Genomic DNA, 14,349 nt, shown 5'->3' on the forward strand with positions numbered 1-14,349 from the left:
AACACTTATGTCTTAACATGTTTTAATTCTAAACGCGTTTAGAAATTAAACACGTTTTACTGTAAAGTGCAGAGTTATCTTCCCGGAAATGACACATATATTTGAACGTTAATTTGAGCGGCTATCTAAACAAAGAAAACACAACAAGCTAAGGTGATGTATCAATGAGAGTTATGACAAGGGATAACCATGACGAAATAGTGAAATACGTGAAAGGGCATCTTATTACTGCAATACATTAAAGGTTTGTTTTTTTTCCTTTGCATTAATTAACCACGATGAGCAACGTAAATAAAGTTGACTTGGGATATCTTGAATTCGTTCATAGACTTGCAGGAGAGGAAATACATGTAATATTGAATGTCCTTAAAAACATCTATATTTATATCAGTATAGTTTCACTAAAAATTGAACATTTTTGTTTTTCTAAGTAATGTAAAATATCAGTGATAGTGTACTTTTATTACAATCTGGCTTTCTTTCCTACAGGTACTGTAGTCCAGATCGAATACACGTATCAGAGTACCTGGTTTCATCTTCAAGTGCAATTTTGTTGTTCCATAATCAACACTTTGAAACTTCATTTTGTGAAGACTACCGAGTTAATTCGACAGTGTTTACAATTATCCTCGTGCATTCGGAATGGGTTACTTTCTGGCAGTTATTGATGGGATATAGATTATAATATGTGGTGCTTTGGGACATGCTGAAAGTTAATAAAATTTGATATTTTTGTGATTGACATGAGGAAAACTCTGCAGCCGATTCAAATTATAAATGTTTATAATAAATATATATATAAATATACAATTTGTATTTTTAATTTAAAAATTCTTGAATAAAGCCTTTTAGAAATATTCAATGAAGTTTTGATATTAAATTGTCAGCTTAATATTTTTTTTTCTAAATAAATTTGAAGATTAAAAGTTTGTTAACTATGTGTACGTTATAAATGATGTGTCATTCTGATTGAATTGTTGAGACTAATCAAATCTATTCAGTTCTATCTCCTATATTATTTGTGTAAATTAAGTACATATACATCGCACAGTGTCCATTGTATTGTATAATTAAATACATATCCCAACGTTCAGTGGCTTGATGGAAAATAATTAATATCGGTTACATATTTTGAAAATTTTGACAATTATGCGCATTGAAAAAACATATACTTTTTGTGCCTAAATTTACGAGAGTGTTTTGTTTTTCTGCAGGTACAAATTATACTTATGATGTGTTTAGACATTAAACACTTCTGCTGTTATGTGTTTAGAATTTAAACGCTTGTGTTTATGTGTTTAGATATGTTTAATTTCTAAGCGCACAAGTGTTTAAATTCTAAACACTCTCTAAGACATGTTTAGAAATTTTACATGTTTAGGAATTAAACATATAAAAAAGGAGGTGACAACAAAGTGTTTAGAAAAGTGTTTGAATTGTAAACACATTTTTTACAGTGTATAAAACGTGTCAGACAAAATGCAATATTAAATGGATTGTATTTACAGACAAAAGTGTAGCGATCTATGGTTGGGGTGGATCAGAGATCTTATTTTAATTAGATTAGATTGAAAATATCTTTATACATATATTTTTTAAAACATTTGGCATACTCTTGTCAGATCATCACATAGTTATAAACATTTTACTTTTCTGTCAAGTAAATTTCTGTGTTCGAGTTTGTTTTGTTTTGTTTTGTTTTGTTTTTTTTGTTTTTTGTTTTTGTTTTTTTTTTGCCAGAAGAACCAATTATTCAATTTATTTCTTGAAGTTGAAAGCAGGCATAGCAACTTGTCTGTATCAAAGTTGGGGTAGGATGAGAGGTGGGAGTCGAAAAGTTGACAAGCAAATAAATAGATAAATAAATAATACACGAGGCCAAAATCGAAAAATATTTTTCATGGAAGGAGGTAGTGGGTCGAAACCTACACGTACGTATATCTTGAAGGATATTTAGTCATTACTGTGAAAAACTTATTACGTCTGTAGAAGGTTTTTGGGGAGGGCGTGAAAAAGATAAAAGGGGGAACAAACCTTTCACTGAATGTAATTTTCCAAGCAATATATGACATGACTATTCTCATCAGTAGATAAAGCCCCCCTTTTTTTTGGGGGGGGGGGGGGTTGTACTACGGGCCTTTACACTAATAAGAGATTTGCCTGTTTGTGCCCACAATTGAAAAAAAAATCAGTTCTAAATCTTAGCTCTTGGAACATTCTTCTTTGATAGTTCGGGCTCGATGTACATAAAATACCTTGATACACGAGCAAATTCGAGCCGGGCAGCATTTTTATTCAGTGTTTACTGTTTACTGTGTTATAATATTTCTCATTGTGATGGAGCAAGCTCTAGCTTTTTATATCATCAGCCATTTGGGAAAAAAGTGCATTTGATCTCTAATCTTTTTTGAGAGGGTTGACTGTTTAAAGAAAAAAAACCGCATTCTTCTTTTCCTAGTTGAGCACATTAAAATCACCATTGCAAACAAATATGAATATTTTAAGGAATAAGATGAGGATGTATGTCAAAGAGACGGAAAATAGCATGAAAAATCCGAAAGGCATAGACGAGGTGACCAATGTCATTGAGGAATTTTACAAAATTACTATTGGACACGAACAAACCGTTAGCTCCAAATTTCAAGATGTCCGCTTCATTCGTGAAGTTTTCCTGACAGAATTTTACCCAACAGTGCTTAAAATTTTCATCGACACACTACAAGTGGAGTGGTTCACAAGTCCTGATCATAAACATGTGTCAGAAATCTTTGATAAGGTATTTTTGGATGGTTATCCTGTTGGTGCTTTCACTGTCCTGATGAGGAGTGTGGATAATTTGGAGTAAGTCTTTCTATTAGTATAAACTACCCTACAAAGTCAGTTCAATGAGAAAACCTTTGACTGTCATGGTAGCTGATTAAGTAGAGCTCTCACTCGATGATTGGAAGGTCGAGAGTTCAAGCCCAAGTGGCAACAAACCCAAGTTGATGTAAAATATGTAGCAACTGTTCCTTTGCCAAGTGCCCAGCACTTTGAAATGAAAATTGCAGATCTTTTGAATGAGACCTTGAAAACCGAGGTGACGTGTCACAGCAAGCACTGGCATGCTAATCAATGGCCGAGTAAAGTTCTAAATTCAAAACCCTTCACTAGTATCTGATGATGTCTTATATAATTGAAATAATCTTGCAAGGAAACTGCAAACAATCAATCAGTCAATGAGAGAACCATGTAAGGCTTCATAAAGAAGTTTCTAGATGCATTTATCTTTGACATATTTTTTTAAGCTTTATTCATGATGGATCATGAACTCCTGATACATTTTTATTCAATTAGAATGTTTGCCATGTATGTGAATTTGACAAATTCCTTATGTGGAAATATGCTCAGAGTATCCCTCTCCCCCTTCTTCCCATTTCTAGTTCATGATACACATGTATGATTTATTGATAGAAATAGCTGCAATGTATTTGTTTATATCTCTTTTTGTGTCTTTTTACAGACTGGGTTTCAGACTAAATAAGTGTGTATCTCTACTTGAAAAGTTCCTGGATAACAGTGGATTATTCCAAATAATCACAACTGCCTGCAAGGCTGCTCCAGATAGGAGTCTGGATTTTCTTTGGGAGGATCTCATAAGTTTGATGGCTACTCTTCCAGACAAGACTGCTAATAAACTACAGCTCCAGAACAGGTGACCCTTCTTCGTGATGGATTTATATTATTCTAGTTCTGTGTACATGGAAGATATTACTGTAGATTCCTTATTTTATGCGAGTACTTAATATCACGAAATGGCCCAAGGAGTCAAATCACAAGAACAATAATTCACGAATGGGTGATTTATCTAGAGATTTTACATACATTAAAGCACCATAAAAATAAAAGAGAGTATTTTTATTTCGCGAGTGGTGCTTCTCATGAAATTACGCGATAATTTATTCCTCGCATATATTAAGGAATCTACAGTATCTGCTACATGCATCATGGTGCCACATTTCATTTTGGTTTGTATCTAACTGACCAGTGTCTGAATTTCTAAAATATATGTGTCTATGATATACATGTATGTGGTTGAAAGTTCAAGCAATGTCTGTTTCTTTTATAATGTAGTATGCACTTTCACATAGTCAATAATTGCATATAGTGAACAAAGTGAACATGCAAATACTGATTTAAGTTTAAAAATTGCTGCATGATCCTTGGGACCAAACAACATGGTCATTGGTGAGAAAAAGAAATCAAGCATTTACTTAAGAGTATAAGATAGTGAAATTATTATTTAAACAATAAAATGCTTTGTTTGTAAATGTGGCATTAATGAACAGTTTCAACTATTGCTGAAAAAATACATAACCCATAAATTTTCTGCAATGGTTGCAACCACTAATCTCACTTTAAAAAAACAGACATTTTATTGTTTACTTTTAATAGTATGAAGTAAGTTTAGGTATGCAAAATATTATATTTTTGATCTGTATGTGATATTACTTTCATTTTTAGTGAGAAGTTTTATCCCCAGCATTACATTCCTTTGCTCTGTAGCGAGGTCATGGAAGTATTGCATAACATGCACCAGAAACTTAGAAATAATAATGACATACACTTAGAATTCATCAGCCGTGTGGTTGGGAAGGTCTGCATCTCAGGTCACGCAGGTATGTACAATTGTACATATATGTTTATTAGAAATGTAAAGTAAAAAAATTTAAAAAATATCTTGGAAAATATCACAAAGTAATTTTTGATTTAGAAAGTATAGCATTGATGTTTTTAATGAAGATTTTCACATTGCTAAAGATTAAGAGATGAGAAGTTTCATTTCATATCTTTCCATTGTAAACTTTTTGATTCCATAACTGCTGTAAATATGTCAATGCATGTGTACCATGTATGAAAGATAGTACACTAATTCTACAATTTCTGAAAAAATGATAAAAAAGATGAAAAAATAGTTATACATGTACTAGCAGTACATGTACTTTATCACTACAACTCTGTAAATTTGATAATAATTAGTATCAAAATCATGTGGCTGGTATAAAGAGCAGACTATTTTTTGGATTATTTTATAAACATATATTTAAGTTGTTCTGTTTTCCTGTTGCCAGTCATTTTGTGGAATTCCCTTGTCCCCCCTCTGGAGCAGGGTGTACGGGAGGATTACATCTGGAGTCGGATAACAGAGAGGATTGTTACGGGAGTACCAGACAGGTGTCTGGAGTGTACCCTCACTGCCTTACTCTCACAGCTCACTTGGTAAGATAGTCCAAGTGATAGTCCTGTGGAAAATAGAGATTCATGGTGTTACCCATTGTGTTTGGGAGATAGAATTTCTTTAACAAGCTAGATCATTTTTTTTCTGAATATTACTTATGAAATATGATTTGATTAAACCCGCCATATGAATTTAAAGAAGTTAAAGTTTCTGCAATGTATAACAAAATAGTATCGAGAGAAAAAGTATTTGCAGCCCCCCCCCCCCCCAAATAAAACCTTGTATACACACATACAACATAATACGAACAAGTGGAGAATTAATATATTTTAAAAGATGTAGGTGGGATAACCGGATTAGAGTTTAATTTAGAGCATGAAAGAGTTTAATTTAGAGCATGAACTGTTTTCAATACATGCACATTATTGCGAATTTCATTCCTCCTTCATTGGTCTTTTTCACACACTTAGGTATGGATTGGTGGAGAAGTTTATTGGAGGAAGCGTTACCACAAAACAGAAGATCAAATATCTACTGTGTACTAAACTTGTGTTTCACAGACACTCCCAGGATGTAGGTATTTTGAATGGCTTGATATGTAATGATATTGCAGAAGTTTTTCAAAGAGAATAATTATTGTAATTGATTTTGCATAATTACATACATTTGCATGTATAATTGTATATGCTAACATGTGTACTTTCATGAAATAAAAGTTAAATATATATCTATTCTGAATATTATCTTTGTAAAATTTCATTTCATCCCATCATTTCACAATCCATGCACATTTTTCTTCTGATAAACATATTTATGTTACTGGCATATTCTGCACAAATCAGCTGTAAAGGTAATGATTTAGAAAATTTAACATTTCAGATACTTTTACTTCAAAATATAATTGGATATCTTGGATCATCTCACACCAGAAAATCCCTGCTTAGAAAGGTATAGTTTACACCCCACATCTTCCTGTGCATGTATTTTTTTTCCTTCATGACACTTCAAATGATGAGCAGGCGAAATCAATAGTGTAAATCACTTTTCATTTACGAGAACTTTATTTTCACATAATTACGTTTGTCTGTCTGCTCACGAAAATTTCATTCTCACATACAATTGTATTGTTAAATATATTATATACAATAATAACCTCAGCTGGCGACAATTTTGACTCACCTATAAATACCAAATAGCTATCTCACAAAAATAAAGTGTCTGGAAAATAAAGTGATCTACTGTAAAAAAAAAAAAAAAAAAGAAGAAAGATTTTAGGATTTTTATTGGAAGGTTGATATGTTGAGGGAGCTTCTATCGGTTTGTTTTGTCTTTGTTAGATGTTTTGGTTTTTAGATGTTGAGGGAGCTTCTCTCTTTGTTTTTTTTTTTAGATGTTGAGGGAGCTTCTCTCTTTGTTTTTTTTTAGATGTTGAGGGAGCTTCTCTCTGTCTGGGGGGACAGCAGTGCCCTGAAACATACCTCTGTAGAACAGCATCTCTACATCACAAAGGCTCTATTTATAGGCCTGGGGTTCCTTAAAGAATCAGACAAGGCAGAAATTAGAGAGGGTAAGCACTTAGAGAAGAACCATGGTTTATCTACATTGTAAGAGTAGCAGGCAAATGAAATAGGTGTGTCTTTTAAGGTACAGTTAAACTTCGGTATCTCGAACACTGATATCTCAAATACCATGGATATTTCGAAGTGATTTGGAAATCCTAACCACTTATTCTTTAAGTAATTTACCCTCCAATATCTTGAATCATCGGATATCTTGAAAGTTTTTTCACAGTCCAGTCGAAATAACGAGGTTTGACTGATAAAAAGTTTCTCAAGACTTTTTAACATACATGAACAAGAAAAAATTAAAGAGTTATGATACTAAATCTTAGTTGTATGATAAATTAATCCAAAGAAGAGGAGGCAGATGTGTGTATTTCACTATTTGTGAAACTCTTTGCTGATCAACATTGCAACTCAAAACCCTACCTTTGTATAAATTATTTAAATATGAGGGGAAAATTGATACAAATATACATGTACATGTATAATTTGTCTTAGATATTTGATAATCTTTAGTTAACTTTTTATAAGAAATTAAGTTACTTTTTTGTTTTTGTCATGTTTGTTGACAGATTTCATCCAGCTGCTGATGCCTGGTATACAATGTCACATAGCGAGTTCTGATCACAGAATCCGGAAAATTGGCATGGCTCTAGCTGAGACCATATCAGCTGTTCTAGATCCCAAAGGTCAACAGCTTAAGTTTGAGGTATGAAGTACAGCTGCTCATAAAGAACAAATAATCATTTTTTTTCAGGCCCGGTGAATTGTCCATAATCATGTTATAATTCGCCATGATATCAATTTCTGTCATAAACAAAATTGATACACAACTCCAGGGTGAATAGATTAATAATTATTTATCATTTGTCACTTTGAAATCCTTCTCAAATATTTCTTTTGCAACTGAGAAAACAAATTTAAATCAATACAAAACCAAACAATGAAACATGCAGTTAAAGGTAGGATGTAAAACTCATTGGCTGATATTTCTTGTGCACAAATTACATGTCAAGTTGATTTAAGGTAATTAAGCATATAAACTTTGTGCACCAGAGAATTTGAATTAACAGGTAAATTTTTACTGTTGAAATTATGTGTACATGTGTATGCTGTTTATTTCACAGTTTCCCAGAGATGAGGAAGTAGAATACCTGGTTTCCTTGACAACACCACCACAAGATCCCGGGCTACAGAGTTTAAGAAAGTGAGAGCATCTCCATTCACAGAAAAATTAATAATGTCTGAATTAATGCTAAGACTATTTTATAGTATTTTAGAAATAAGATACATAGAGGATATTCAATGTTTTGTACCAGTATCTGCATATGGATTTTACTTGTATTTCATGGGTGGGATAGTTTTTTATAATACATTTTTTCAAGAGTTTATATAGAATTACATTTTTTTTCCATTTTCCTTTAGTTTTTTACTAACTTTAAAGGGTTAAGTGGTTGCTGTTGTAATTTTCATACTGTGAAAAAAGACCTTGCTATTTTTATAGTGGGAAAATAACATGCCTGTGAAAAATACCAGTTTTATGCAATGGATAAATTCTAGCATTTAAGCTTTGAACATGTAATAAAAAGTAAAATTTTTTACTCTTTTATGTAGTTATATATTTTTTTTTCGTTTGAAAAAAGTGACTTTATATCAGGACATTGGGTGCAATAAATACATATGATTTCATTTCATACTTGCATCATGTATGACTGTGCAGTTCTTGAATATTATTGCAGCATGTAATGTTATTTCATACCTGTAATTATATGTGTGGTTTTTGCATATCATTACAGTGGGATGAGTAATGTAAATATAACCCCAGTATCAAGTCAAAAAGACATCTTGACAGAGAGTGGAAGTGAAGAAAGGGAAGCTAATCTTCAGATTGACCCAGATTTAGATAGGTTTGTCCTTATTTTACACAGATAATCTTTTGAAGATTGTATTTTGTATGACAAGATTTATTATTATGCATCATTAAACATGTAATATCTATGTGTTCTTTCAATATAAAATTCTAATGTAAAATAGCATGCTCTTAAAAAAAAACATTGTCGGTAACCCAAAGTTGATTCACATGGATTCTTTCTATCTTCATTTGAGGGAGCTTGTGGACTCAAAACCATAGTTTGCAACAATGACAAAACCCATGTATAGTAGAAACTTTAAAATATCAAGATGTTCTATTATATGTACAGGTTTTATCCAAAACAAATTTTTAAATTTTTCAGTGATGATGACCTTGTGCCATATGATATGTCCAATGACAAAAAGTTGACAAAGACCAAACAGCCAAAGTACATTAGAGACTGCATGGAAGGTATTTTTGTAGCAACCCCCCCCCCCCCCCCATTTCAACTCATAATGTAATTTTAAACAATATTTGCAGAGAGAATGCTTTTTGAAATTTGAATCATGTCAAGTTCTGTGAAATTTTAAATTTTGTTTTCTTTGTAGGATTAATCAGTGTTGATGATCCAGAAAAATTAGAAGTGTGTCTGGGTGCCACAGAAGCTTTGATCAGGAGGAATCCAGATGGGCTCTTGGAAGTAGGTCATTTGTAATTAGTCTTTAATCTGAATTAGTCAACATACTTCATTCATTTTTTAAATGGAGCATTGAACAGTACTTTTTAATTCTAAGACTTGTAAGAAAAAAATGGTGGTGAAAATGAAAAACATCAGTTTTAGCATCAATACTGATCCTACTTAGGCTGTACATCTTTGATAAATTTTGGATTTTTTTTCCTCTCTTTAAGATAGCAGAAGAGTTCACCAAGATTCTTCTTCACCTGTCAGACAGGTACTCCACAGATAACTTTGTTCCTCTGAGATTCAGATCATTAGTGGCCCTAGCTGTTTATGCACCAGAGCAGGTAATTATTTCTGTGGAGAAAACTAATATTACATACAATTCACATACCAGAGTTTGTTAAAGGATATCTCTATGATAGAAGTGAAGCAATGTAATGATGCTATGTAAGTCTTATAGTTCATTCTGAAAATAAATTCTGTGTGAAAAAAAGTGGGGAGGGTTGTAAACAGTCCCTGAAACATTCTATATTCACTTTTAAACTTTTCAGCATTCACTCGCTGCTCAGTTTTCTGTTTTGTGTTTTGTTTTGTATAAATTTGGAGTATTTGTATTTAACTATTTCAGGTTTCCAAATACCTGACCACACAGTTTTACGAAAGAAATTACAATCTAAGACAGAGGATGGATATTTTAGAGGTCAGTGCATGTAAACTGATGAAGTATTTACTGTCCAATTTATCCAAAGAATTTATTATAAGTAATGCCCTTATTTTGTAATTTGGAATATTCAGAATTTTTCATAACAAACAAGAGGGTGCATTATAATTAGAAAATTTTGATATTTTATTGTGAGAATCAAATTTTAAAAAAAGTTATGTAATGTACTCTGTACGTGTACATTTTCCCTGCTTATCATATAATTATTACTTTATGAAATTTGAAAGTTTTTACTCACAATTGTACATAGAGGATATTCAATGTTTTGTTGATGAATATGGAATTTATTTCACGAGTGGGACAGGATATTTTGATATTTTTACGAGTGCTAAGCGAACTGAAAATATGAAAAAATCCTATTTCACGAGTGAAATAAGTTCCATATTCATCTACAAAACATTGAATTTTCTGTATATTACATTTTCTTAGATTTTCCCTTTGCCTCTGTCTTTTCATAACACAGTGTCATAGGCTGTGACTTCATAGTTTAGCGGTTGAGACGTCATAGCTAAGCATTTGCAAGATTGAAAAACATTGTAAACATGGATTTTTAATGACATATTTGGACAAACTTTAGCAGTATAACTATTAGGCTCTGTCAGGATGGCTCATTAACTCTATCTTATAATAGGCCAGGGAGTTTTTTAAAAACACTCTTCGTGAAGGGAAGGAAAATCGTAAGTTTTGCCGCACTTCTGATATTCTCACACTGTGAGAATACCATTTTGATATCCTTTCACACTGTGTCAGAATATCACTTTTATTCAGTAAATAAATTACAGTATTTCACTGTTGAAAATGTAATAAATAATAGTACCTGTTTGGAATTCTGCAGATGTATTACTGTTTAGTCTTTGGCAACCCAAAACATCTATCATTAATACATGTAGGTGTTAGGAGCAGCTGCTCAAGAGCTTTCTCAACCATCAGAATCGCAACCAATGGAAAAGGGAAAACCGTCCAATAAAATAACAGCGCTGGATTCAGAGAATTCTTCAGAGGGCTGGAGGGAGATTGTCAAACAAAGGATAGAGAGTAAGACCAGAAGATTTGGGAGAGGATCCAGAAAAGAGGTGGTGGCAACTAAAAATAAGTTTGCTCCAGTGGCAGGTTGCTTCTTTTACCCCCTCATGGCCAACTATGACAGGTAGAGTTTTGTTGCTTTTGTTATCAGACTGAGAGAGTTTTCTGCAGCTAGTGTACATATATTTAAATTGTCAACAATTGAGGTGAAAAGAATTCGTCATAGTATTTAGTGACTAGAGTAATTGGTGAAGCCTTATTTAGGCCCATGTATATTGAGATTTAAGGTATGACACTAATGACATTTGGTTTTATATGTCTTTACCTATGCAGTTATATTCCATTATTCATTTATCATTGTGTCATATTGACTGACATATTTTATACTAATTGTTTAGCCTTTGTGTTCATACTAAATTTGACTACGGAATATTCCTTCTACCGGATCAATAGATAGGGTTCATGTCAGGTACGACGAGTCAACAGGGGATGCTTGGTACTCCTAGGCACCTGATCCCCCCTCTGGAATTTCCAAGAGTCCACATTTCATGCCCTGTTCACAGATTTGTATTGTTTGTAGGTTTTTCGAGGTTGATCACTGTTCTTACATTCAACTTTTTCATTAAAAATTCTGTATGAACTTTAAAAAGAATGATAACAAAATAGAGCACTGTCAAGCATCAGCTTGTTTATAGATTTCAGTCTTTTAAAAGAAATCTCTTTTATTTGTTGCTTTAATTTATAGGAAAGAAAACACATTTGATTTGATGGGAGAGGACAGCCTTGTGTTAGCCAGACTTGTGCATACACTAGGAGTCATCATCTATGCTGCCATAAACACACCAGTGAGTCAACAACATTGTGTATCAAGTTTGATGTTTTTTTTACTTCTTCCAGTAATTTGCCTGGCTCCATTGTCAGATATTTTTCGCATGTTGGTGAAGCCATACATGACAAACACTTTTAAATACTGAACTTTTTTGTATAAATTCACTAAACACTATTTCAATTTTTTTTCCCACTTTTGTAGGCAGTTAAACAAATGGCTGACAGGTTGCTCGAATTTTTGTGGGTCATCAGATTCCATAGTGATGTGTGAGTATATTGTAATCTATAAAAGGCCATTGAAAGGAAATACGATAGAGTTTACATGGCATCAGCAAAATGCAATTTTCCAGAACTTTTCTATACATGTACTTGCTGTGGTAAAGGGGGACCAAATATGGGCCTTCTGAAATTGACACAGATTTACATGTATTATTGTACAACATGTGCATTATTGTATTTCCTGAATGTGTCATTATATACTGTAACAATGGGTAAATATTCACAAAATGGAACTCTTTTGCCACTATGCAAACTTTGTACATAAATTTTGGTTTGATGGAAACAACCAAGACCCTGATGCTCAGTCTATTTCACAGATTTTTGATGTAGCTAGTACAGTGTAAGTGCAGTGTCTACATGCAGATATCATATTTTTGTTTTATGTGTACCCCCTCTCAAGAGATTTATCATGGAGACACAGATCACTGATACTGGAGAGCATTTTCTAAATGCAGCAATTTCTTTGAAAATTTCAGGAGTGTGAGACATGCTGTTTTGTTTGCCGTTTCCATGGTGATTTTGTCTGTACCAGGACATATTTTACTGACAGACCTACAGAGTGAAATAATGGAGACCAAACATTGGCTTGAGGGTAAAGTATACAAAACACTGAAAAATGAAAGAGAAATGTTTTAAGATTTTACATGAAAATCGTACTGAAATACATTTTCAAACAGTTGCATGTACATGTATATAAATGTTAAGAAAGCAGGGAACATTTTCTTTACCAATTTGAAAGTTGTTTTTTTTTTTTTTTTTTTTTTTATTTTTGCATTGAATGAATAGAGTTTATTTATATTTGTGTACATCTGATATTTTAAAGAGATTTAACGGTATTTTCTTGTAGATGTTGTTGAGAAAGATGTCAATGCTGAATCAAAGAAGGTGGCGATACAGAGCCTTGTTCTCCTGGAGAATGTTATTAAACAGGTAGAACAAGTTGTAGAACAATAAAATTAAGAAAAAATAATTGTATTCACAAGAGGACATCTTAAATGGTTTATTATATTGTTCTTTTTCATCATACCTTAAAGAAAGTTATCAAACAAATGGCTTGAAAATGAATGATTTTTTCAGTTGTAATATTATGCACTGTATATTCTTATAAAAATGATTTATATGTAGGAATTTACCAAAGGGGCTGATCTGACTTGAAGGAAATGAAATCATCAAGACATGCTATTATGCAGCTCACACTTGACGGTTATTAAAGAACTCCCAAGTGCAGCATTGGGCCAAAGGGCAAGAGGATGTGGAAGAAACAATGATATGCGCAATCACTGAGTGAAATAACATTTGCTAGCCAGAGTCGTTCAAGTTGGGCCAATTTCCTAGTATGTCTGTCAAAACTCAATTTTACAAAACTTTTGTAAATCTGATAAAGGAAGGGTTGGCTCAATATGGACCTGATTTTTGTACATGTATTGTGGGGGAAAAATTATCTTTGAAATAAAGTTTATTATTTCATGTTCATCTTCATTATCTGTAATTTTTTCCCAAAGATTGGACTAATTTATGCATTTAATAATATATATACATAAAATATTCATACTGATATTCAGCAGAATCAATTAAATGAAGCAATAAACTTAAGGTTCATTTTTCCTCTGGTCACTCGCAATTTTTTTATTTTGTAAAAGAAATTGAATTTTTAGTTACAATTCACAAACTTCAGAATACCTTGCAGGTCAAAATTTGACAGAAATGACGTTTTAAGTTGACAGTTTCTAAAAGGAATAAAAGAGATTTATTCTAGTTAGAGTTACCTCTCTTATCAGAGTATAGATGAACCTTAGAGAATTCGGAAAAAAAGGCAGTGAAAAGTGCAGCTATGGTATTGAAAACTCTGAAGTTTCTTACTTTGGTATCTCACAGATGTTTATCCATTATTGATCAAAAAAGTTTATATGACTCTTAAATAGATAAAGGACATTTCCAAGCATTGACAGAGATGTTTGAAAAGTGAAGCTGATGTAACATCTCTTTGAAGAAAACAAGTGAAATAGCTAGGATCTTTGAAGAAAACAAGTGAAATAGCTTGGGTCCAGAACTCAGTACATGTGAAATTGTCAGTGATCAGGAATATTCAAAGGCAGCAAAAATGATTTTTAAAATGTGTATGTTCCGTTTTCAAGAATGGGATATTTGGCTCCAGTAAAACTGTTTGATGTTAATTTGTTTTTC

The 14,349-nt window shown here is 32.5% G+C and overlaps 1 protein-coding gene across 1 annotated transcript; it reads left to right on the plus strand.

The window, feature by feature from the left end:
- Positions 1-2,327: 2,327 nt before the first annotated feature.
- On the plus strand, positions 2,328-13,636 carry LOC133178520 (telomere length regulation protein TEL2 homolog). Its single transcript, XM_061313211.1, has 20 exons — positions 2,328-2,841; positions 3,503-3,694; positions 4,504-4,658; positions 5,112-5,259; positions 5,689-5,791; positions 6,098-6,166; positions 6,644-6,785; positions 7,353-7,489; positions 7,908-7,987; positions 8,577-8,687; positions 9,015-9,103; positions 9,241-9,332; positions 9,542-9,658; positions 9,943-10,014; positions 10,926-11,182; positions 11,804-11,903; positions 12,089-12,153; positions 12,642-12,757; positions 13,013-13,095; positions 13,291-13,636. The coding sequence occupies exons 1-20, from the start codon at positions 2,492-2,494 to the stop codon at positions 13,318-13,320; spliced, it is 2,508 nt and encodes an 835-aa protein (XP_061169195.1). The 5' UTR covers positions 2,328-2,491; the 3' UTR covers positions 13,321-13,636.
- Positions 13,637-14,349: the final 713 nt, after the last annotated feature.

This window comes from Saccostrea echinata, unplaced genomic scaffold (genome assembly GCF_033153115.1).
Source record: "Saccostrea echinata isolate AGI-Se365-2 ecotype Australia unplaced genomic scaffold, CSIRO_AGI_Sech_v1 ptg000003l, whole genome shotgun sequence".
NCBI lineage: Eukaryota > Metazoa > Mollusca > Bivalvia > Ostreida > Ostreidae > Saccostrea > Saccostrea echinata.